This window comes from Camelus bactrianus, chromosome 32, assembly GCF_048773025.1.
Source record: "Camelus bactrianus isolate YW-2024 breed Bactrian camel chromosome 32, ASM4877302v1, whole genome shotgun sequence".
NCBI lineage: Eukaryota > Metazoa > Chordata > Mammalia > Artiodactyla > Camelidae > Camelus > Camelus bactrianus.
In genome coordinates this window covers 9,360,593-9,384,766 of record NC_133570.1, presented here as the reverse complement: position 1 = coordinate 9,384,766, position 24,174 = coordinate 9,360,593, and the positions used below count along the sequence as shown (strand labels likewise).

At 54.6% G+C, this 24,174-nt stretch overlaps 1 protein-coding gene across 5 annotated transcripts; it reads right to left on the bottom strand.

Annotated features, from left to right (window-relative positions):
- Positions 1-1,407: 1,407 nt before the first annotated feature.
- On the bottom strand, positions 1,408-23,901 carry MSI1 (musashi RNA binding protein 1). 5 transcript variants are annotated; one of them, XM_074356068.1, is made up of 15 exons: positions 23,552-23,889; positions 23,342-23,382; positions 22,699-22,780; positions 22,516-22,600; positions 19,510-19,551; positions 17,892-17,984; positions 14,304-14,352; positions 13,066-13,148; positions 12,460-12,577; positions 9,888-9,968; positions 8,609-8,665; positions 5,797-5,865; positions 4,812-4,966; positions 4,301-4,364; positions 1,408-3,200 (listed from the first exon to the last, which is right to left on the bottom strand). In XM_074356068.1, the coding sequence occupies exons 1-14, from the start codon at positions 23,608-23,610 to the stop codon at positions 4,323-4,325; spliced, it is 1,056 nt and encodes a 351-aa protein (XP_074212169.1). In that variant the 5' UTR covers positions 23,611-23,889; the 3' UTR covers positions 1,408-3,200; positions 4,301-4,322. The 5 variants fall into 5 exon arrangements, with proteins under 5 accessions (XP_074212169.1, XP_074212168.1, XP_074212171.1 ...); XM_074356067.1 differs by having other exon boundaries at positions 4,812-4,999; positions 23,552-23,880; XM_074356070.1 differs by lacking the exon at positions 8,609-8,665 and having other exon boundaries at positions 23,552-23,901.
- Between the last annotated feature and the right edge of the window lie 273 nt (positions 23,902-24,174).

The following is a 24,174-nucleotide window of genomic DNA, read 5'->3' as shown; positions in this document are numbered from 1 at the left end:
AACTAACAACCACCTGAGTTACTGCCAGCATTTTCTTTTCAGATTTTCCTGTAACATAAAGCTGATACTCCCGTAACATTAAAATTAACCACTTAAAAGTGAGCAATTCAGTGGCATTTAGTACATTTACAATGTGTCACCACCAGCCTCTAATTTCAAAACATTTTCATCACCCCAGAGGAAACCCCTTAACCATTAAACATTTACTCCCCATCACCACCCCCAACTCCAGCCCCTGTCTCTATGGATTTACCTCTTCTGGATTTTTCATGTAAGCGGAATCTTACCATATGTGGCTTTTTACGTGTGGCTTCTTAATAATTCCTGTTAATAGATGAGAAAATTGAGGCTTAGAAAGGTTGAGGAACCTCTTCAATGTCCCTCATCTAGGAAGGGGAGGAGCTGGGTGTTGGAACCCACACATCTAACCATTTGGTGATACCCACCCCAACCTGAGCTGAATTTCCCGTCTTACCCTCTCAGGATTCTCTTTGAGTTAAAGGCAAACCAGAGCAAGAGGTCCAATGCTGAGCTTAAAAAAAAGGGAGGGGGTAGAATATACATAACAAAATTTACCATTTTTAAGTGTACAATTCAGCAGCATTAATTATATTCACAATGTTGTACAATTATCACCACTATCTATTTCTGAAATGTTTTCATTACCCCAAACAGAAATTCTGAAAACACGAAAAAGTTAACTCCCCATTTCCTCTTCCCAGCCCCTGGGAACCTCTAGTCTGCATTGTTTCTGAGTTCACTTATTCTAGGTACCTCTAATGTGTGGAATCACACACTATTTGTCCTTTTACGTTTGGCTTCTTTCATTTAGCATCATGTCTTCAAGGTTCATCCACATTGTAGCAAGTCTCAGTACTTCATTCCTTTTTCTGGCTGAATAATAGTCCACTGTATGGGTACACTATACTTATCCATTCATCTGTTGATGGATACTTGGATTGTTTCCACCTTTTGGCTATCGTGAATAATGCTGCTATTAACATTGGTGTACAAGTGTCTGTTTGAGTCTCTACTTTCAATTTCTTTGGGTATATACCTAGGAGTGGAATTGTTGGACCACGTGATAATTCAATATTTAGCTTTCTGAAGAACTACCAAACTCTCTTCCACAGTAGCTGCACCATTTTACACTCCTACCAGCAATGCACAGGGGTTCCAGTTTCCCTACGTCCTCACCAGCACTTGTTGGCTTCCGGCTTTTTGATGATGGCCATTCTAATGGGTGTCAAGCGATATCTCACCGTCAACTTGAAGCTTTGAGGCTGGTTATGGAGTTGGAGACGGAAGCTGGGCCAAGTGCAAACCGAGGACTGTTCCAGGAGGAAAACAGAGTACTGTCGGGGTACCTAGACCCGAACGCACAGAGATGCAAGACACGAACTCAGCCCCATTTTCAAATAATTTATTAGGAATTTAAAACTGAAAATAAAACCTGGAAAAAGAAGTTACAGATGTGGAGAGAAGAGACACCGGAGGGTGGTAACTTGCTGGCTTCGAAACACCATGTAACATCTTTTTAAAAAAATTCCCCAAACAAATCAGAAAACGGAATTCCAGGGCCCTGAGCCCATGGGTGGGCCCAGTGGGGTGGGGGGGATCACAGGAAGTGGGGAGAGGGAAGCTAAGTCTCTTGTGACTCAGCTCAAACATGTAGAAAATTAATTAAAAATAAAAACCAATAAAATGCAGCTTCTCTTTTATTAGGAAACATTAAAAAAAAAAAAAACCCACGAACAGCCGCGCATCTCAGTAACAAAGATTATTGCTTTGTGATCTCGGGGCTGATAGGTTAAGCACCTCACACAGACAATTAACTCTCCAAAGGGGGTTTTAAAGTTGGGGGATTATGATGGGGAAGGAAGCTTAGGTCCCCAGCCTCAGACCTGGGGGAGAAGGACACAGAGGGGGACAATGACAGGTGGGCCTCAGCCCTGCCACACTGGCCTGGTCACTTACTGTTCATGAACAGGCAGGACCTGAGCCTTGTTTTCCTTTGAAGGGGACTCGGGGGCTCGGGGCTGCCAAGGGGCTCTGGTCACGGGACCATCCTGGTGCGGAACTTCAGTGAGAGAAATGTGGGGGTTCCCTGAGAAGCCCTTTGCTTTCCCCTGGGGTCTGCCCCTTCCCAAAGTGCCCCCTGATGCCCACTCACTGGGGGCTCAGGGCAGAAACCATGAAGGCCCGACTAGGTAGGGGGCGGGGGGAGACCTTTGGAGAGTTAATTCCTTTCCAGCAGTGGCTCCGGGCGAGCCCTTCTCTTCCCTTGCCCCAACACTGGGTTTTCGGGGTGAGTGGGCCCAAGGCCTTGACCCCTAGGGCCTGAGAGAGAGGGCCTGCCTCGGCCACAGTTGAGGCCTGCAAGCTTACAGTAACGGTGTCTGAGGAAGGGACAGAAACACAGGGGAGACCTTTGCTGGGTAGGGCGAGGCAATGCCCTCACCCCCAAGGGGTCTGAGAGAGGGGTGGGGGCCTCACCTCACAGTATTTACATATGATACAGGACGGGGTGGTCCAGGGGCTCGGCCTGGCCTGCGCAGCCCTGTCCTCTCCAGGGCTGGAGGGAGGTGGCCAGGGGCCCACACCCACATAGACATTTTGTTCTCAGCTGGTGGGGGGGCACCTGGCCCCTTGCCCCCTGTGGCCTGGGGCTTCACATTCACAAACCTAGAAATAGTTTTTAAAAAAACAGTTTCTTTAAAAAAAAAAAAAAAGGAAGAGAGAAAAGGAGGGAAAATCAAAATAAAAAAAACCAGGGTTGTGGCTGCGGCCTGCAGCAGGCCCCCTCTGCCCTCACTCTAGCTATGCACAAATACAAAAGCCTTCTTGGGGATGTCCTATGGGGCGCGGCAGGGAGACCGGGGGCGCAGAGCCGAGAGGAGAGGGGAGAACCGGGGGAGGGTGGGGCAACCGGCTAATCCAAAATAAATAAAAGCGGGCAGGACAGGGGGGATGGGGAAAGTGGGCCAGGGGCGGCAGAGAGGGAGGTTAGTAGGGGAGCCAGACGACGGGACATCCACACATCCATCGAGGGCAGCAGGGCAGGGGCCGGGGCCCAGGGAGTGGGGGGCAGGCAGTAGCGGTCCGAGTCGCTGCGGGGGAGGGGGCGGCGGCTGCGGCTGAGGTGTCCCCGCCCCCTCGCTGGCTCACTCGTGGTCCTCAGTCAGCTGCAGGCTGGGGTGCTGGAACACAGGGGGAGATCATGGGCGTCCTACCGCCGCCCCTCTGCGACCCCCAGAAACCTATCCTCGGGCGTAAGGCCTCTTCCCTTACTCCCCTCCTAGACAGGCGTTGTTCCTACGCCTCGCATTTTCTGTTCCCTGTTTGGAACTCTCACTCGATTTTGAACGGCTGGATTTGTTCAAACCTCACCTTCTCAGAGAAGCCCCCTGAACCCCTAAAGCAGGTAGACCCCTCATACCCAGTTTGGAATGATCTCACTTGATTTTTGTCTGTAGGGTGAGGCAGGGACCTTGTTTGTCTCACGCATCCCTCTTGCCTGGAATAGTGCCCTAGTTGTCTGGACCAATGAAGGAATGAACAAAGGCAACGGCCGGTTCACACAGAACCCCACCAGGTCACCATCGGCTGCATGATGACCCTGTGTGTGGGGTTCTCCTTGCCCCTTGATCTTGGTATATAAGTTGACAGGATCCTGTTTCACCAGTTGGGTAATACTCCGTTGTAGGCATAGGCTGTTTAACCACTCTCCTGTTAATGGGCATTTCAGTTATTTGCAGTTTTAAAAATAAATGCCTAGAAGTAGAATCATTATTTTAAGGGCATGAATGTTTAGTTGGAATAAACCCTGCCCTTTGGGGGGGGCGGATTAGGTTTATTTACTTATTTACTTTAAAAAAAAGTTGTTTAATGGAGGTACTGGGGATTGAACGCAGGACCTTGTGCATACTAAGTACACGCTCTGCCACTGAGCTGTACCCTCCCCCAGAACCCTACCCTTTGGAAAACCTGAGCCAGTTTACACAGATTGCCTTCCCCCCTCATCAATGCTGGATATCATCAATCTCAAACAATCTTCTCCTGAGAGGCAGCATGTGCTGCCTTACTGTTTTGTTGTTTGTTTGTTTTTATTTACAATCTTTATGTAGCAGTTTGAGCAGCTTTTCCCACCTTTCAACTATTGCTGGGATGAAAGTCTGTCTCCCCACTGGACTGTGGGTTCCGTGAAGGCAGGGACGAGGTCAGTGTCCCAGACTGGGCAGCCCAGGACCAGTCTCTCCAGTGCCACCCCCAACCCCAAGGCCCCTGTCCATCTCCTCACCTCCTGCCACCTGTCTCCTGCTTCAGTGGTACCCATTGGTGAAAGCTGTGGCAATCAAGGGGCCCTAGAAAGAAAAGCATTTGATGCCTAGATTCGTGAGAGAAGCAAAGAAAGCCCAGGGGTTCCTTCTCTCTCCCACAGGAGCCCCAGGGGAGGCAAAGACCTTCTCTAGCCCTGCCCATATCACCCCTGCTAGAAGATTCTCCAGGGCAGGATCAGGGAATCTGTATATAACCAGCACCCTGGAAAAGCAGGGCACCCCTGAGCTTGAATCTAGCTCCCATGCAGGCAGAGGTGGTGAGTCTTACTTGCACAGTATCCCCAGAGCCCACCTAATGCCTGGCAAACAGAGGGTGCTTATTAAATGCCCACTCAATGACTGAATGATAACCCTCACTGATCCCCCACAGGTGACACTTTCTCCACCCATCATCCCTCACCTCCCTTCTGCACCCACAGTCAAGGACTCTCCCGCCTTCAACTTCAGGGTTCTCCAGGTCCGGCCACTCACCCCAAGACTGTGGCCGAAGCCAGTGCTGGGGGCGGGGCTGGCAGCACTGATGTAACTGCTGACCCCTGAGTCCTGGTTGGCTGCCCCATAGAGCTCGGCCATGGGGCCAGGGCTGGTGGTTCCCAGGAAGCCCCCCGTGCGGCTGGGAGTCGAACCTGGAGGGGGAGCCATCGTCCAGGGGTGAGAGCCTGGCAACCCAGAAAGAAGACGGTGATAGCCCCGGCGACCACTGTCACCCCACAGCACCCCTCCGACCCGTTCCACCCGCTCTGACCTTGACCCCTCCCTCTCTGCCTCACCCCCACACCCCAGCGGGGCATGTGGGTCCACCGGCCGAGATCGCTCCAAGTCCATCCGCCCCCGGCTGCCCTAGCCCAGGCCCCCATCACCTCTTGTCTGGCCACTCAGCAGCCTCCTCGCTGACCTCCCCTCCCCTTTGCAGCCCCTTCACACCTGTTCCCACCCTGCAGCTGTGCTCATTTCCTACAGTGGACATCACTCCACTGCTTAAAATGTTCAGTGTCTCCCCAGGACCTGGTTCCTCTTGCCTCCTCCCCATGCTCCACTCCTGCGCGCCACTCATGCTAACTGGCCTCCAAGCCTCTGCACCTGCTATTCCCTCTGCTGGGAATACTCTTCCCTTTTCTTTGCCTTCAAATGGGAAGTTAAGAGGTCCATCCTCCTGAAAGCCTTCCCGAGAGGCCTGTGAGCTCCTCTGCCCTGACCTCCCCCAGCAGGGCGGCAGCGTCCTTCAGGATGAATGCCTTTTTAGTACCTGACGCCCCCACTAGTCTGTAAGCTCTGAGGGCAGAGACCACATCAGTCTCCTTCCTGGCTGGCCTGCCAGGTGCTCAGTTCATATTTGTCGAGTGAAAGAGTAAGTGAGTCCCTCTGGAAAGGGGTGGCAGTGGCCGCGTCTCCTTCCCCCTGGGCTTCTCTGCCACCTGCACCCCTCCCTCACTTCCTGCACCCCAGCAGACCTCACCTGTCCCTCGAACCACAGCCGCTGCCGCCGCTGCTGCTGCCATGGGTCCGTAAGCGGTGAGGGGAATGGCTAGAAGGAAAAGAGGGCAGGTAAGCATGCCGGGCAGGCGAGGGGCAGAGGTGGAGGAGGGCAGAGCCTCTCAGGCCTCACCCCACCTCACAGGGGTCAGCGCAGCCCCAGGGTCAAGGCAGAAGGAGCTCCCTTGGAGACAGGTAGGAGGGAGGATGGCTTCCCAGAGAAGCGCTAAGCCTCAGCTTCTTCCCTGGACTTGAGGGACGCACTTGAACCACCCACATCTCCTGGAGGGTGGGGGCAGGGCAGCCCACTCTGAGTGGCTCTAAGCGTGGCCCACAGCTGCCCTCTTCAGGGAGGGCCCTTGGCCGAACCAGGGCCCACTTAGCCCAGGGATACCCAGAGGTTATGTCTCTCTTCCCAACCCCGGGCCACTGGAGCCAGCGACCGACTGACACGGGTACAAAAAGCTGGGCCTGTTTCCCCAAGGGATGGACTGGGAGTCCTGCCCTGGAGCTCCCTGTGGGATCTAGTCTAGGCCACAATCCTGTCTGGCCCCTTCTGCTGCCTGGCCGGCTTCCCCACTCCCATTCTGCCGAGGACACGTCCTCCATAAAGTGTGTGCACCCAGTTCCCTGCCTCAGGGCCCCCTGACCACCACTTGGGCAGAAAAGACCACTCCCTCCCTAAGCCCCCCAGCCCCATTTCTCCGATCTGTCTTTAGACACAGGGATCTTGCTATTCCCTGGTTTGCTGTCTACTGCCACCCCTGCCTCTGCAGCGCCTAGCACCCTGCACAGTACTAGAAGGGACCTCTGCCGAAATAACCGGTTGGCGGGAGCCTGCAGCTCCCTCCCGTCTGGCGGCTGAGCGCCCCCTACTGCTTGGCTCTGCCACTGCAGCCCGAGAGGCTGCAATCCCACCCAGCCAGGGGCTGGGGTGTTTGCATTGCCCTCTCTCATCCCAAGATGCACCCCTTGGGGCCGTTTTGGTGACCATGGCCCTGAAATGGAACTGGATCTGGGGTAGGGACCTCGGAAAAAAAAACCCTGAAAGTCTCTGCCAAGGCCCTTGGGCCAGGGAATTAAAGTCTAGGACAGCGTTCCTGCACTGTTAGGAGACACTTTGCCTAAGATAATCAGGTGTCACCTCCTCTGAGAAGCCTTTCCTGACCACCCCCGCTAAGGCAGCCCCTTGCCCCCGACCCTAACACCTTAGCACATCTCCCTGTTTTATTTTTCTTGTGCAACGTCTCACCCTGTGAAAGTATCTGATTTCCTTGTTTGTTTACTTGTTTATTGCTGGCTCCCTCCACTAGAATGTCAGCTCCAGGAGGGCAGGGATCTTGTCTGTCTCATTCCCTGCTGTATCCCCACTGCCTGGAACAGTGTTTGGCACAACAAATATTGATTAAATGCATGAAGGAAACATCCTCATCTCTTGAAGGGGAGGGAAAAGTTCAGACCCCAGACCTCCAAGAGTTGCTGATCCTTGAACCCACGTCCTCCCCTGCCAAGATGTCTGCAGAGGGGATATTTCTTCTCTCAGTTCTTTAAGGGCAGGGCTGGGCTCTGAGGTCTGGTTTGGGGCCCAGTTAGGCATTTCCCCAAAGCAAAATCAGCATGCTCTTATCACAACTGTAAAGCATTCCTCATTTGTATAATAAATATTCATCATCCTCTCTAGAGAACAAGTTCTGTGGATCGTGGCTTGGCTTTGTCGGGTCCCTGCTTTGCTTCCAGGGCTTGGCAAAGTGTCCCATGCTAGGTCCTCAACACAGAGTTCTGAAATGAGTAGAAAAGACCCCCTTTCGCCTCCCCTCTCTCTGCTCAGGGAAGATCCTCTATCGCCCCAACTGCCAGGACCCTCTACTCCCTCCTGGTCCTTCACCCTGTGTTCCTCGTTCCCCTCCCCCATTTTGGGGGCCCCCTGAGCATCCCTTGGAAGGAAGGTCTCATCTAAAGCAGCATCCACGCTCACATCCTCCACACACGGCCAAGTTGAGGGGGGAGTCTGGGGATGGGGTGGGGGGAGAAGCAGGTTGAACAGAGAAACCCCTTGCAGCCCACCTCACCTGCACCCCCCACCCCACCCCTTGGCCTTGGCCTTGGCCTCAGCCCCAGCTCCAGAGCTGAGCTGACTGGCCCAGGTGAGAACTCCAGCTCAAGAAATGGCTCAGGGTGGCCAAGCACATCATCCCACTTGCCCAGAAGTTGCAAACGGGCACCCCAAGGGCTGGATTCGGCTCTCAAAAAAGTTTAATTTGGCTCATGGTGGTTTAAAAATGTTGGACTCATTGCCTACATTGGAAAATAATTGAAAAATTCATTTGAAAGTGAAAGCTGGGTTTTTGGCTTCCCTTGGAAAATGAGATCTCAAAGTGTTGGGTCCACACCCCCTCCTAGCAGGGTTGGTTGGCACCGGGGAAAGCCATGCCCACTGCTATTCCCTGAAGTCTCCTACCCGGCCCACTCTGCTTAGGGTCTGAGACCCTGGCTGGTTCACCACTGGATCCCAGCACCTACATGGTGCCTGGCACATGGGAGGCGCTAGATAAATATTTGTCAGATGGATGAATGAGTGACTTAGCCTCCATCTGCTGGGCTTGGCCCCATGCCCCACCCTTAAGGGCCGTGTAGCTACACAGACTGGCCAGTGCCGCAGCAGAGTCTGCTGCATCTCCACAGCCGGAGGGCTGGCGGGCAGGAGAAAACGTCCCGCTCGCTTTCCCCAGGAAGGTCCCTGGGCCCTTTTTTCTCCCCATGTGGCCTGTGAGGTGTACGAAATCCGAGCAACTGACCTGTAAGCTCGGGGAGGACTGGGGCGCTCGGGAGAGGGGTCCGCTCTACACGGAATTCTAAAATGAAACGTAAAACAGCTTAGGAAGATGCAGGGAGGCCCCTTGGGCGTGGCCCAGGGAGGACAATTGTACCCATGGGGACACTGGGTCAGGGGGACAGGCCATGCATAGGACCCAAGAGCTGGGGATGGGGAGAGCATGGTCCCCAGCAGGGAAGGGTGCGGAAAGAGACACAGACACCAAGAGGAGACAGACAGAGAGAAAGTGCGGGCAGAGTTGCCACCATACCCTGGGCACAGGGCGATGCTGGAGCTATTTCCAGTATTTTCCTTAAAGGGCTTGAAAATGCCCTAAAACATCTCCCAGAATCCACCTCTTCTTTTTTTGGTGGGGGGAGGAGCTGGGGGGGGTGGCACTGATGAGAAGCAGTGACTCGAGAGCAGGTCGGGCTCCGGGTGGGCTCCACGCTCCACCACTTTATAGCTGAGTCACCTGAGCGAGTCACTTTGCCCCTCTGAGCCCATTTCCTCACCTATAAAATGGGGATCGTCATGCCCCCCCCCAGGAGGCTACTGTCAGGGTTAGACAACATTATGTGGACAGAGGATTCCAAGCTGGACAGCCTAAGAGGCAAATGGTACAAGTGCTGAGGGGGAGCCCTCTAAAAAAATAAGAACAAAAAAGCAAACAAACAAAAGTTTTGCAAAAATATGATATTTGATATTAAAACAAAAAACAATGAATAGTCATCGTGAAAGTACAGAATTTTGCTGGGATTCCTGCCACTTATTTGAATTACAAATGATGGTGGTGATCATCATGCTTTTACACTGTTTTCCAGCATTCGGGGTCTCAAAAGGTCTTGTCGGCCTTGAAAGGGGCTCAGTGTAGCAAGTGGTCATTAGAAGTGCGTCCATAGAGACACCACCACGTTGGCCCTTGGGCACGCCCCCCACCACAAGCCCGATGCCCTCTTTGGTGGAAGTGGCAACCTCAGAGTGGGGTAGGGAGGAGAGAAAGGCAAGAGGCGGGCAGAGATCAGCCTGGAAGGGAGGGTGCCATGCAAGGCCACGCTGGGAGCCCCGCCCCCAGCTTCTGGGGATGGGGTGGGGAGGGGGAAGGTGGGGAGAGGCGCTCCTTCCTCAGACATGCCCTTCCTTCCAAGCCTCCAGCAGGCAGACCTCCCCCAGCCATGCACCCCCAGACACCGCCCTGAGGAGTCAGACTGCCCGGGAACCAGGGACATGCTGGAAGCAGAGGGATACCAGGCAGGACTTACCGGGAAACTGGTAGGTGTAGCCAGGGGCAAGGCCTGTATAACTCCGGCTGGCATAGGTCGTGGCTTGGAAACCGGGGTAACCTGATCAGGCAAGGGGACCAGTGTCAGATGCCTCACCTACAGCTCAGCGGGGAAGAATGTGAGCCCCTCATGTCCCTCCCCACCTTGTATCACAAATAATAATCAGTCATATTTACCAAACACCTGCTGCATGCCAAGCCCCGTGCAAAACCCGTGGCACACTTTACTCTCTCCTTAAACCTCACAAGAGTCCTAAGAGGTACTATTAGGAGCCCCACTTTACAGATCAAGAAATTGAGGCCCATAGAGGTGACACTTATTAGCTGAGAATAATCCAGACTCGTATCAAGGCCTTTCATGCTCCAGCTTCTTCCTCCATCCTGTCCTCATCTATACCCTGACTCTCACTCTGCTCCAGTCACACTGGCCTCCCCACTGCTTCTCAAATTTAACAAGCTCCTCCCCATCCCAGGGCCTTTGCACATGCTGTTTCAATTGCCTAGAACTCTTCCCCCATGTTTTCCCACGACTGTGTCCTTCTCATTGTGCAAGTCTCAGCTCCAAATGTCACCTCCTCAGAGAGGTCATCCCCCAAGAGTCCTCCTTCTCATCAGTTACAATATTTATCATGTCACCCTGGGTCTTTCCTTTCAGAGCACTGATGACTATTATCTGAATTTAGCCCACCATTTCTTTAAGTGCTGACTTTCTGTCTTCTCTATCTTTTACCTCTGTATCTCCAGCACCAGCATGGTGCCTGCTAGTTAGTATGCATATATTATAATAAATATTTGCAGCTTTGAAAGGAAAATCATACAGTGAGTAATCATAGTATAACTGGGATTCCAATTCAGATGTGATCGGCTCCAAGTCTCTTAGCCACAATTCTTTCTATGGATTTGAAGTTTCCTTTTTCTTTTTTTCCCCCTCCCACTTTTTAAATGGGGTGAAACTAGCTAATGATTGTTGTGAAAGAAAATTTTATCAATATTCCAAAAGAGGCTAAAGAGACAGAACAACTAAATTCAATACCTGATTCTAGCCTGGATCTTGTTCTGGAGGACAAAAATAGCTATAAAGAACATTATTGGATCAAAGAAAACCTGGTAGATTAGATTAAAATACCATCCCAATATAAATGTATGAAGTTGATGACCATGCTGTGGCTTCATGAAAGAATATCCATAATCTTAGGAAATACACACCAAAACATTTCATGGTAAAGGGCCACAATGCATGTAACTTACCCTGAAATGATTCAGAGAAAAATCACAAGTGTATTGTGTGTGTCTGTGTGTACACACATGTATGTGCATATATAATACATATACATACACATACAGAGGAAATGATAAGCAACTGGGATATGGTGTTAACAAGAGGTGAATTTGGGAAAGGGTAAATTGATGTTCTTTGTGCCTCTTTATCTTTTCAACTCTTCTGAAAGTTTGAAATTACTTCCAAATAAAAAGTTTACAAAAAACTTCAGGAGAAGACAGTGTTCCATTCCTCCTTCTCACTCCCCCATCTGCAATCCCAATCCTGGCCGTCTACCCCACACCATGCCCTCCTCCTCTGAATCCCCAGAGCACCCCTCCCCCATCCCCGGCATAAAGACCCCCTTGTACTGTGCTCTTACTGTGTAGACACATTTCGTCTCTCCAGGGAGACTGTGACCTTCCTGGAGGCCCAGCCCAGATTTTTTTCACCCTCATTCGTGGGCACCAAGCACTGCTGATTCCTGCTCATCTTCCAAGGCTCACAGTAACCTTTACCTCCTTCAGGGAGTCTCCCCAACCCCCAAGTGGGTTTAAGTGCCTCCCTGACAGCCTCCCATCACTCTGTGGTGACCCTGCCCATTCACCCCTGTCTCCCACTTTGATGGGGAACCCCATGAAGGCAGGTCCTGTCTCAGAAGCTGACCAAGAAGAAGCAGCTATCTTTCTACTTTCCCAAAGGCCTTTGGGTCTGTAAATGCTGTTCCATCTGCCTGACCATTTTTCCCCTTCCCTGCTCCCTGCCCTACCATAACTAGCTCCTACTCAACCCACAGACTCAGTTTAAGTGTAACTTCAAGCTTCTCCAAGTCTTGGTCAAATTTGCTCTGACCATGCTCCCTTGGCACCCTATACTTCTCCGTCCTAAACCTCTTTATTTATGTTCTTACTTATCTGTTTTCCCTGCCAGACTGTAAAGCTCCAAGGAAAGTCACTGTTGTACTTCTTGGCATAGGGCTTGGCATTTATAGTTGCTCAATAACTATTCACTGGATGGATGGGTGGACAAATGAATGGAATGGATGGAGGAACAGAAGGACCAATTAATGAGCAGCTGGATCATTCTCTTGGCTACCACCAGAGGGCAGCACCCCACAACCAAATCGCCCCACTTTCATGAGAACTGCCAGATCCGAGATACTCCGTTCACACTGGGGCCCAATGACTCAGACAGGAGGGCTGACCACAGAGGAGGTGCAACACCCACCCAGCCCCTGGAGCCCTAGGCGCAGTTCCGAGCGGGAAGAAGCCGCAGGTGCAGGCCTAGCACATACCCAGCATGCCGATGCCCAGCATGAAGGCGTCCATTCCATAGGGCATGACTCGAGACCTCCCCCGGGCTGAGCCCGTCGGTGACATCACCTCTTTTGGCTGAGCTTTCTTACATTCCACCTGCAACAAGACCTGGTGGTCAGTCCCTCCTATAGACCAAGGGTCACTGACCCTCCTATTCCCTAGCAGGGCTCTTTATTGGTAATTTCATAGTTAGCATTTCTGGAGCGCTTGCTATGTGCCAGAGATCGACTTTGCGAGCAATAAATCATGGAATGCTTATACGAACTATGGTAGATGTATTGCTCCCCCTCTCATTTTACAGATGAAGAACTGAGGCTTAGAGAGAAGACATCTGCCCAAAGACTACACTAGTGAGTGGTGGAGTATGGATTTCAACCTAGGTCTCTATGAACCCACCAACCATGCTTTTTAAGAGCCACGGGACACCACCTTCCTGTCCAGATTTTTAGGGAGTGGGAGAATTGGCTCTGCCCCACGAACTGTGAGGCCGTTTGCCTGCCTCCAGAACCTCCAAGCATCCCTGGCTGGCTCAGGCTGGAGCCCCAGCCTCCCTCTGCATCTCCACCCCTCCAATCCTTGCTCACCATTTTGTTGTTGATTTCATGGAAGTGGATTTCACACACTTTCTCCACGATGTCCTCGCTCTCAAATGTGACAAAGCCGAACCCTAGAGGGCAGAGGAAGGGTCAGAACCAGGCTCGTGGTCAAAACCCAGCCCCAAGTCATACCAACACCACCACTCCACTCTCACAAGTGAGTGTCTAAGAGTTAAGGAGATACTCTGACCACCGTCTAGCAACTTCTCAACTACCCACTGAGACAGAGTTTCAACTCCAAATCACAGTTGTGAAAACCAAGGCTCAGCGAAGTGACTTGCCCAAGGTCACACAGCCAGTTAGAAAGAGGCAGAGTTGTGACGAAAATCCACTCAACATGACTTTTCTCTTCTTTAGATGCCTTCCAAAGAGGGGAAAAGAGCACACATACTTTTTTAAACTTACACAAAGGTGTACACACCCAAATATATTTTTGTATACACACACACACCCTTCCTAGGTATCCATATGTCATAGAGACACTCACCAGTGCTCACAAAGGCATAAAGGCCCCTGTGTACATGTACGGTTTACCATGACACACTAGAAACATGCAACTATTCAGACACAGACACGCTCACATGCACAGATACACACACACAGACTAGCACATACTCTACTCCCCAAACAGGCTTAAAAGGCCCAAAGCTCTGAAGGCACAGGAGAAACAACCCCGCCTCCTCCTGGGTGTGCCCCAGGGGCTGGAATGGGATTTCTCAGAAGGCAAGGCCCTTGGGAGAAAAACAACCAGGCAATATGCACACGGTGGCCCAGATGCTCACAGGTTCAGGGGCAAGGGGGCTGGGGGCTGGGCTCAGCCCATGGGTGGGGCGAGGAGGTGGTGGCGGGAGCAGACTGCCTGTGGCTGTGGAGTCAGCCTGACCCTGGGGCGGCCTGAGCTCTGGTTACCAGGGACAAGGTAAACCCAGGCAGACACTGGCTGGGCGGACACCGGCCGGGTCGGGGGCGGAGGGCTCAGTTGCAGGGGGAGGAGAGGTCTGCTCCTCTGCTCCTCTGCTCCTCTCGGGTGTCTGCAATTCGGCAAGTTTCTAGCACAGGAAACGGCGGGACAAAAGCCTTCTGTAAGGCCAGGCCCGGGAGAGGATGCAGATCCTCGGGGATAGGATGTCAGGAGGCAAGATGAAAGGGCAGCTGTGACCTGCAGCCCCCTGGCTGACCACAGGCCCCCCAGCCCGGCCTGGGAAGGGGGAGGGGGCCATGCTCACCTCGGTGCCGGTTGGTGGTTTTGTCGAACATCAGCATGGCATCGTCCACCTGAAACAGAGCTGCAATGGAGGACCCACCAGACCCCAGGGGACTCTACCACAACCCAGGAGCAAGGGTTCCGACACCCCCTCCTTGCTTGCCTATTCCAGGCTTTATCTTAAATCTGCTCCCTGTGCAGGGGACAACTTTCCATCTATAACCCCAGCTGGATGCCACCGCACCCCCATTCAACCACCAGATTCTCAGTGGACCAGCCTGCAAATATTAAGCACCAACTGTATGCCTGGCACTTTGCCCCACTAGCCTCTCCTCTACATTCCATTCCTTGCATGGTAAGATCCTCATTTGGTAGCTCAGGAGATGGGCTCAGAGAGGTGAAGTCACCTGCCCAAGGTCACACAGCAAATCCCAGATCGAGCCTAGGAGAAGGCACAGAGTGGGTGCTAGGGGAGGAAATATAAGAGCGAGATATGAGACGGGGAAATGAAAGCCTCTTTCCTTTTTGCAAAAGGCCAGGAGGACAGCAACTGCTCCAGCCAGACCCAACTCCCCTCTCCTGGTACAGATCTTTTCCTCTAATTGAGGTTTCCTTTTGCTAGAGGCTGTAATTAAAGCAAGTAGAGTTCAGTGCCTGGGCTGCTAGCCTCCCACTGACTGGGGGAGGGAAAAAGGGTAGAGGAAGGGGGAGCGTCCGCATTATCCCCCATCCCTTGGACCCCAGCCTTCTCTTCTTGCTACTCCCTCAAGGCATCCTCTTGGATACGTGGACAGCCAAAGGCCTTGGCTTTCCTTCTGCAGTCCCTTCCCTTCCTTTTGCCTACATCTGCTGCTTCCTGCTTGCCCTCTTAATTCTTCAGCCAATGTCAGCTGTCTCATGGGGTTAAGCTAAGGTCTGATTCATCCTTGGTGGAAATCAAGGGCTGCCTCTGATACTGCCTCCCCCTCCCACATCTCACTCCAGCTGCTGACCCTCCCCCAAATGGTCAGACCCTCAAGGGATAAAGGAAAACTTCTTGAGGCCTTGGGGCACAGCCTCTTCCCCATTCTCCTTTGCTCTCTTTCCAGGCCCATCCACTGCCTTGTTAAAGTGGAAAGAGCAGCCCCTGAACAGGGTGGTCCTCCAGCTCTTGTTAGTCACCAAGCTGCACCAGGCCCCTGACTTTCCCCTGGGAGAACCAGGAGGCAGTTAGGTCCCTGGAGAATCTCAGAGGGAAATGGTATGTCCCTTCCCAAGGAGGCTCCTGCCCCAGGGCCCTGCAGCGTGGTGCCACCCTCACTCCCATCCTTATGGACCCATTCTGAGTCCCAATCCCAAATCAACCAGACTGTCCAAACCAGATGGACCTTTCACACTGAGCACATGGGAAAGAGAAACCCAGAAAGGAGGGTCGTGACAAAAGTACAGGCTTTGAGTATGACAGGCCAGAATTGGATTCCTAGATTCTGCATTTGCTCATTAAATTTGGACAAGTGGCTTTATGTCTCCATGATTCAACTTCTTCATCTATAAAATGGGTGTAACAGTGTCTTATAGGGAGGAGTTAAATGAAATAGTACATGTAACACGCCTAATTCACAGTAGCTGGGATATAGTAAGTGCTTAGTTAATAATAGCTATTATTATTATTATCACCTTTATTATAGGGGGGCTTGACCGCAGTCATATGGGGGAGGGTGGCAAAGCTAGGCAGAAAACAGCCCAACACCAATGGCTTTGAAGTTTCCATGAGGAACACAGTGCCTGTGTCAGTTATGATCATGACCATCCTATTGAGGACCTTGACCTGTGCTCAATGACTTTTTGAACGAATGAATAGAAGAACCAGCCTCTTCCAGGATCCTGCAGCTTTGGGTAGCTGTGGGACCTGTAAGAGATTCAGCCCAAATCCATGGCCTTTTCTCCACCCAACCTTTCAACTTCACCACCTATGTCCACTAGACCCTTCCACATGGGCCTTGTCTGGAGACCCATAGTAGGGCAGTGGGGTTGAGGCCAGGGCACAGAGCAACGAAAGTGGTTGGGGGTCCAGGGGACCCCCAACGGTGTCCCCTCGTGGGGCCAGCTGAGGGGAGGGAGGCTCCCAGCCCAGTGTCCTTAATAGGCTTTGGTCTCCATGGGAACTCGAGGGTAGGGGGGCTCGGGCGGGGGAGGGGAGGCGGCCGAGGCCTGCTGACCAGTGGGAGCCGCCAAGTTCGTCGGCCGCTAAGCCTGAGTGGCAGCCATGGCGGCTGACCATTGTTCCCCTCTCGGTGGCGGCCCCTCGATCCGGGCGGGGGGCCCCCCGCCGCGGGGCCCTTGGCATTCCCGGCTGTCCCCCTCGCTCCCTGGCAGTCTATTCTCCGGCTCCCCCTGGCCTCCCCGGGCCGGTTTCACATGCCAACGCCGATTTAGGCCCGAACAAAAGACGCGGCCGCTGACGGCTTCTCCTGGGGCCCGGTTGCCATGGCAACGCCGGCCCCGGGGGCAGGCGGCCTCCAATCACAGCTGCTGGATCAGATTAGTGCGAGCTCTAATGCTCGGCGCTCAGACACAAAGACACCCCACCGGAGCCGAGCGGGGCCTGCTGCTTCCCAGGAGCGCCCTTCCCTCTGGGGCCCAGGCCGCCGACCTGCTCTCGGTCCTGTACCCGGGTCCCCGCGGAGGCGCCTAAGCCTAGGCCTCTGGCCCCTACATCGCCAGCATCCGCTGGCCAGGGGACCTCCCACCCTCTCCCCTTTTGCCCTAGAGACAGGGGCCTGGAAACCCACCCAGTCCCCAGCTCACATCCCATTCTCAAGCCACGTTCTCCTGTGCCCTCTGCGTAACAGGGAACTAATGAGCCTCGGGAAAGGAGAGACCCAGCCTGTCTCCCGTCAGAAAAGACCAGGGACCCCAGGCCTAAGCACAGCAGCCTTACTTCACCCCCAGGCTTAAAATTTGACCCCCTCTTTCCCATCTCTCCCTGGGGCCTTGATGTTCACATCACTCACCGTTCTGAGGACACCCTATTGTCTGATGTCACCCCATCTACTTATTTGTGGACTAAATGGCCCAGAAATTTAACCTACGTGCACCTCAGAGCTGAAAGCCAGTCCTCTGGGACTGATCAGCAATTTGGGGTGGTCTCTTCAGCCCCTCTCCACTAGCTAAGAGATCAGTGCTTCCCACCCCAGCTCCCACCTGTGCAAGCAGGGTCCTGAGTACAACTGGGAGTCATATTTATTGCTTCCTTATCATCCTGACCAGGAAGGGGTGGGGGAAGGTACAACCGCAGGTGGACTGGACAGGTGCAAACTCTCAGGAGGCCAAGGGGTGACTGGATTGAACTGGCTTCGGGAGCAAAGCCTCCTTCAGGAGAACGAAGATAAGCAGAAGGGCAACAACAGGGACAGCTACTGTGTGGCTTCTCTCCCCAGGGATATGCCCAGAGCCTGAGGTCCACAGATAGGCCAGGAGCACGAACGGTAGGTTGGCCCGGCCTCACCCGCAGAAGGACCCAGCCCCCTTTTCCACCCCTGCAGGGATTGGAATGGTCGTGCTGGACTCTGGCTTGCCTCTGACCAAAATTCTCCAGGGCTCCCAGCCAGCACCCCCAGTTTTGACCCACCTTCCCGAACTGCTCAAAATACTGCTTCACGTCCTCCACCGTGGTGTTTACTGATAGCCCCCCAACAAAGATCTTCTTCGTTCGAGTCACCATCTGTTAGGGGGAGGGAATGAGAAAGTGGGCATCTGAGTTCTGTGGCCTACCGCCACCAGCAGGGGCTCCAGCCCTCCTGCCAGGGCGCCAGCTGACAAGCTGTCTGTGGCCCCAGCTACTCGGAAGGCACCCCCCCCAGCTCCCCCTTGGACCCTCGCCTCTAGGCCTGTCACGGGCAGCTGTGCACCCCACATCATGGCTGGCTCACTCCCTGGGGTCTGTGTCGGGAAGAGGATGGCTTGGTGACCCAGACCTACAGCCTACCTCAAAGACCCCACCAGCCCCTCCTGGGAGAGGCCCAGGTCCATCCCACGGTCCCCAGGGTCCATCCCAGGGTCCCCTCAATGCCGACATTTTCCCCATCAACCTCCTTCCAACCCAACCTCTGGCAGCCTGGTGGCCCCAGCCCTGTTTTAGGAAGAACACATGGTCCTAATTACCCCAGGAGCGCATGGCTAATCCACGGCAATTCCCAGCCCCATCCTAACACTAAAGCACCTTCTGTCACCAAACTGCTTAATGGAATTAACCCAATTCTGACCATGTGCTCCCTGGTGCGGCCTCCTTCAAATACCTGCCTCATAATTGCTTTCAGGCCCTCTGCTGGACCCTTCCAGTGATGCCCTTTTCCTGTCTCCCAAAACCTGCCCCTCTCCCTTTGCCATGGCAGGAGCTGGGCACCTTGACTCCAAATCTTAAAGCATCTTAGTTCCCATCAACCCCCTTGCAAAGGGGGAAACTGAGTTCTCCAGGAGAGGGACTGAGTCCCAGGACACATGGTAAGTCAGCAGACTCAGGGGTCCTGCTCCCTGGATAGTAACCAGGCTTCCGCCTGTCTCCTGTTTTTGACCGCTTAAACATAAAGATGTGGCTAGTAGTCCTGGGGCCTGGAATAAACTCTTAGGCCCCTGTCCTGCACCAAAAGTTTTGAATTCTGTATACCTCAACTGCTCAGAAATCTGTTTTTGGTACACCCAGAAAAACTCGCCACAGTGCCAGGGAAAAAGAATACTTGGGAGGGAAGCCACCTTCACCCAAGCTGCAAGACAACACATAACAGACTCCACTCCCTTCCTGCTCTGCAAGCTCAATACACCTGACCTCAGAGGTAGGGGGGAGCCTGGGGGGGGGTCAGGGGTAGCTCCCTGGCCTGACTCTAGCTCAGCCTCACAGGGGTAAGTCTGTGTTTGACCCCCAGAGGGGCTGGGCAGAGAGATTGTGATCTCTGAGGTCAGAATTCAACTCAGGATCCAAAGTGTACTGGCTTCAAATACAGGACAATGAATCCCCTGAGGGGTTCCTCCTTCTCTCAACACATGCAGCCCCTCTTACTAGTCCACCCAAGAGCACAGCTGGAAAAATGCATGGTGTCTGCAGTCCACAGAGCGAGGACATAAAGAATCCTCCCTCCCCCATCCCAGTCCATTCCATTAACACTCCAAGCAAAAGCATCTTCCATAGAAGGGAATGCTGGGAAAATCACTGCCGGCAGTACAAAGCTGCTCCCGGACACAGACACACCTACCTTAGGCTGTGCTCGCCGGGGAAAGGCCACCTTGGGATCAATCTAAAAGAGAAGAGAGAGGTAGAGGGGCCTCGGTTATCACACTTCAGATGGGTGACCACACCACATAGCCTGCAGACCTGAGGACCTTTCTCATCCCAGGATACAGAGGTGACACAGAGGTGTCTGAAACCGCCACAGCCCCTGGCAGGAAAGTGTAACAGTTGAGCTTTTAGGGCCTAGAGCCAGACTATTGGGTTCAAATCCCATTTACATTACTTCCCAGCTATGAAATCCTGCACAAATGACTTAACCTCTCTGAGCCTCAGGCTTGAGCTCACCCACAAAACAGGCAAATAATAACATCCACCTCAAAGGGTCGTCTGCAGATTTTTTCTTTTTTACTTTTTTGTAAATTGAAGCATAGTCAGTTTACAGTGTTGTGTCTGCAGATTTTCTGAGATAATGCTTACAAAGCACTTGGTGTCTAGCCCTCAGCAAGAACCCCAATAAAGTAAGCCAAGTGTTATTCCTTCTAGCACCAGGTATATCCAGGGCCTCCGTGCCTGACGTCACACAGATACCTGCCCAGGTGAGGCATGCAATCTAGACTTCGGAAGCCTTGTGAATGGAAACACTCTTTGCTGAAAAAGGCTTCGAGATAAGAGTTCATAAACCACCAAGAGTAGATGCAGTTCTGTTTTCCCAATACTGTTGACATCTAGCAGCCCTTCTGGAGGCTGCAAGCAAACAGTTCCCTGATAATGCAGCTAGGCCTAGGGTTAAGCAGAGCACAGGCTTTGGTGACTTGCACAGGATTTGGACTCAGAAACTAGGAGCCCCTGGCTAAGCTTGTGATCTTGGTAACTTGTCTGCGCCTCAGTTCCCTCATCTGCAAAGTGGGGACGATAACACCCACTTTTCCCAGGGGCAGCTGTAGGGAATCAAATGAGATAACGCAAGTGAAAGCATTCCTTTGTGAACTGCCCTTCACTGCACAAACAAAGGTGCTATTACCAGTGGGCCACCTTTGCCCTTGGCTGTGAACAACCAGAGAGGAAAAGCAAGATGCACCTGGGTACTCCCAGGTACTGAATTCGTACTGACAAACAGCAAAAGCCAGGGCATGAGACACTGTGATCAATGCAGGACCTATGAGGCCTGGGCATTTCAGAGTTTCTGGCCACTCACATGGGTGGACACCACTCAGAAGTTCACCAGCCAATCGCCAGGAAGATCTCTCTTTTCCCAAAGTTCCTTCTGTTCAAAACTCAGCCTCGTTCTAGGCAACGGGCTCTGGCTCCTCACTGCCTGAATGGGACAGATGAGGGACCAGCCTCCTACAGGCTCCCCCACTGAAAAACACTCACAGAGAACGAACGTCCAAAATCCATACTGGACAATGCCGCCTCTCTCCCAGAATCCCAAGGGGCTCATAGAGCTGCCCATTCCCCTGTCTGAAGGCATGATTTCATACCTCTGTGGCCATGTTCATCCTTCTATTTCTCCTGGAAGCCACCAGAGCACACCTCAGACAGTTACCCTGCTCAGACCCTGAGGGGAGGTGGTACCAAAGCCATGTCCTGCAGACCCACGCACACCAATCCCTGACACACCCTACCTCCACTCTGACTCACAGCTGGCAACATAAATAAAACCCAACAAGTAAATAAAAGGTGAAAGTCAGAACCCAAAATAGACTCCCCACAATAAGCCTCCCTTCCACCCCCCCTTTCCCAGGCTGGAGAACGCCAAACACAAAGCCCTTGCCCTTTTCACATCCCAAATCTCAGAAGGATGCCCATCTCATCCTCCTCCCTCCCTTCTCTTCCCCTTATCAATCTCCCACACCCCCACCCCCGGCCCCCAAATCTCGGCTTCCTGAGCGCTGCAGAAGCCATCGGTGCATTCTGAGGACAGGGGATGGTAGGAGAACAGGCAGCTTGATGGCAGATAATCACCAAAAACAATAGGCCACTGTCTTTCCATTCCCAGCTTGGGTCACTCAGTCAGCGCCAAGAAGATCCTTTCAGAGCCGGCAAAGTTGAGGCCTGGCCTCATTTGCTCATTCATCACTGCGGGCAGGAGTGGGAGCCACTGGGCAGAGATAACAGGAGCTGGGGACAGGCGGTAATTTGACAAATTCTTGGGCACAACCAGCTATTGTTGCAGGTAAACAGGAGCCAGTGACTGACCCAAGCAGGGAGGCCCAGGGCTGGGCCGGAGGAGAGTGGGGGAGTACAGAGAGAGATCGCGCTGTCCCAGCCCACTGGCAGACAGTTACCCCATCACGAAGGAACCCCTCCTCTGCTTTCTCCTTTCCCCTCTCCCCCTGAGCTGGGGCCTGGGCCAGCGCCCCCTGCAGGGCCCAAGACACTGGGGAGCAGTGGGACAGCAGCAAAATGTTCCAGGAGTTTGAATGCCAAACAAGCAGTTTCTCCTCGGATCTAGCCGGGAAGAGCTGTTTCCAGGCAAGCTAGCTCCCTTCTCATAAATCCCTTCATGGGCAAAGCAGGTTCATGTCTTCCACACAAAGCAAGGAGCTCATTGACCAAAAGTCAGGGGAGGGAGGTCAGAAGGGAGGGGGATTCAATGAGCTTTGCCATTGGTCTGGAATGGGGTGGGTGGGGGGAGCTAAATACTAGTTAGAGTTCAGAGAAGCCACGGATGGGTCACTGCAGCCCTGACTCACCCAATTTGGGCTCGGGAAGGGACCTAGCTCCACCCCAGGCTCCTCCTTGAGGCATCAAGATTAGTACGCACTGGGAGAGGGTGGTGGCTGCGTCTTCCCTCACCAGTACCGGAGGGGTTAGGGGGATGTAACACCTCATAGCAGGCCTGGGATTTTTCTGCTAGGTCTCCCCTCAACTCTGGCGACAAAGTTTCAGAGCGTGGCAGACCTTCTATTCAGAAAACTCCCTCCTTCCTTCAGGATCCCATACAACTGTCCCCTGGGGAAAGTCCTGACCCTCTCCTCCGGCGACCTCCCTCTCCCGAAGGGCCCCCAAAGCCCTGAGGGCCACTCACTGTTTTGGAGTCGAGCTCGTGTCGCGATTGCGCCAGTACTTTATCCACCCCCGCCTGGTCCATGAAAGTGACGAAGCCGAAACCCCTGCGCGCCGTAGTGAGGGAGAGGCAGATGGTTACACGGCAGTGAGTGGCGGTGGAGGGGGGCGAGCCAGGAGCAGGAGGAGGGGGTGAGGGGCTCACCTGGATCTCTTGGTCAGGGGGTCCCGCATCACCAGACACTCCTTCACCTCCCCGAACTGGCCGAAGTATTCGCGCAGCCCTTCTGTAACCACACACCCGCCTTCGGACCAGCCCGCGCCCCGCGCCCTTCCCCCCTTCCCCCGTCCTTTGCCCCTAGTGACCCCGGCGCGGCCCGGCCGCCCCCGCGCCCAGCAGCCTGCACGCTCTCCACCGCCTCCCCCTCCCCAGCCCTCACCCGGCTCCCGTGGAGCCTCCTGGCGCCCACAGGGGCCCCAGGAAGCCGAGGGCCGAGCTGGGCTGGAGGGGGGACGGCTCCGGCCGGGTTCCCGCCGCTCCGGGAGCCGCCTCACAAAAGTTTGAGCCGCAGGTGCGAGCGGAGTTGGCGCTGCCGCCGGCGGGTCTCGGGGGCCCAGCCCACCCCCCCGATGGCCCCTGAAACCCTCATCTCCTCCCCTCCACCCGCTGGGCCGTGCGCGCTCGCCGATCGCCCTGCGCTCTCCGGGTCCCCGGGCGGGGCGCGAAACAGGGCGCGGGGGCGCCCGGGGTCAGCGGGGCACAGGGCCGGGCTGAGGTGTCCGGTTCCGGGGCGCCGGGGGGTCCCGGGTGCCCAGCCGGGCCGGCTGGCGCTCCCGAGCTCGCTCACCCTGCGTAGTCTGCCAACTGAGTCCCCCGATGAACATCTTGCTGCGGGAGGAGGAGAGACACAAAGGGCCCGCGTGAGCGCCGGGCGCCCGGGCGCAGGGGGCGCGGGCCCGGGCCCCGGGGAGGCCCGGCCCGACCCAGATCGGCCATGTTGGCGGGGCCGGGGAGGGCGCGGGCCATCAAGGCCGGGCCGGGCCGGGCCGTGCCGTACCAGGGGTCGTGCGGAGAGTCCGGGGAGGCGAGGCCGGGCTGGGGCGCGTCAGTCTCCATCGGGAGCCGCGGGCGGCGCGGGCAGCGGAGCGGCGGCGGCGGCGGCGGCGGCAGCGCTCGGCGCGGGGCAGATGAGGAGCGCGGCGAAGGGGGCCGGACGGACAGGCCATGCTGCCCCCTCCCCCGACCCCGCTCGGGCGGGCGGGCGGGGACGGCCGAGGGGAGGGCCCGCCGGGGGCCGACCTGCCGGCTCCTCCCCCCGCCGCCCTGCGAGCATAAAGCCCCGCGCTCGCCCGCGCGCCTGGGCGCCCGCGGAGGCGGCGGCGCCCGAACCCTGCTCCCGCCGGGATCCCGGGTCCCCAGGGGGGAGAGAGGCCCCGAATCCCGAGACGGGCCGGGACCTGGGCGCGGCCGCACCCCTCACCCACCCCGGCACGGGGGCCGGGCCGCGGGAACGCCCTCCCGGAATGAAGCGCTTCCCGGTGCCTTCAAGGTAGCTCGGTTCCGGATCGGGGACCCCCTAGTCCTCCCTCTTAGGTCCCCGCTATCCAGAATCTAAGAGATCCCCAATCTCCTTGGGTCGGGAGGGAGATAGCCCCCAAATCCCCTCACGTATTCCCCCAG

What these genes read in the sequence shown, in the direction of transcription:
- MSI1 (XM_074356067.1), bottom strand. Translation starts at nt 23,610, where the DNA reads ATGGAGACTGACGCGCCCCAGCCCGGCCTCGCCTCCCCGGACTCTCCG. An exon ending in CCCCTGACCAAGAGATCCAG is followed by an intron (nt 22,601 to 22,698) that starts GTGAGCCCCTCA and finishes TACGGCGCGCAG; the next exon opens with GGGTTTCGGCTTCGTCACTT. An exon ending in ATGAAATCAACAACAAAATG is followed by an intron (nt 12,578 to 13,065) that starts GTGAGCAAGGAT and finishes GTCTTGTTGCAG; the next exon opens with GTGGAATGTAAGAAAGCTCA.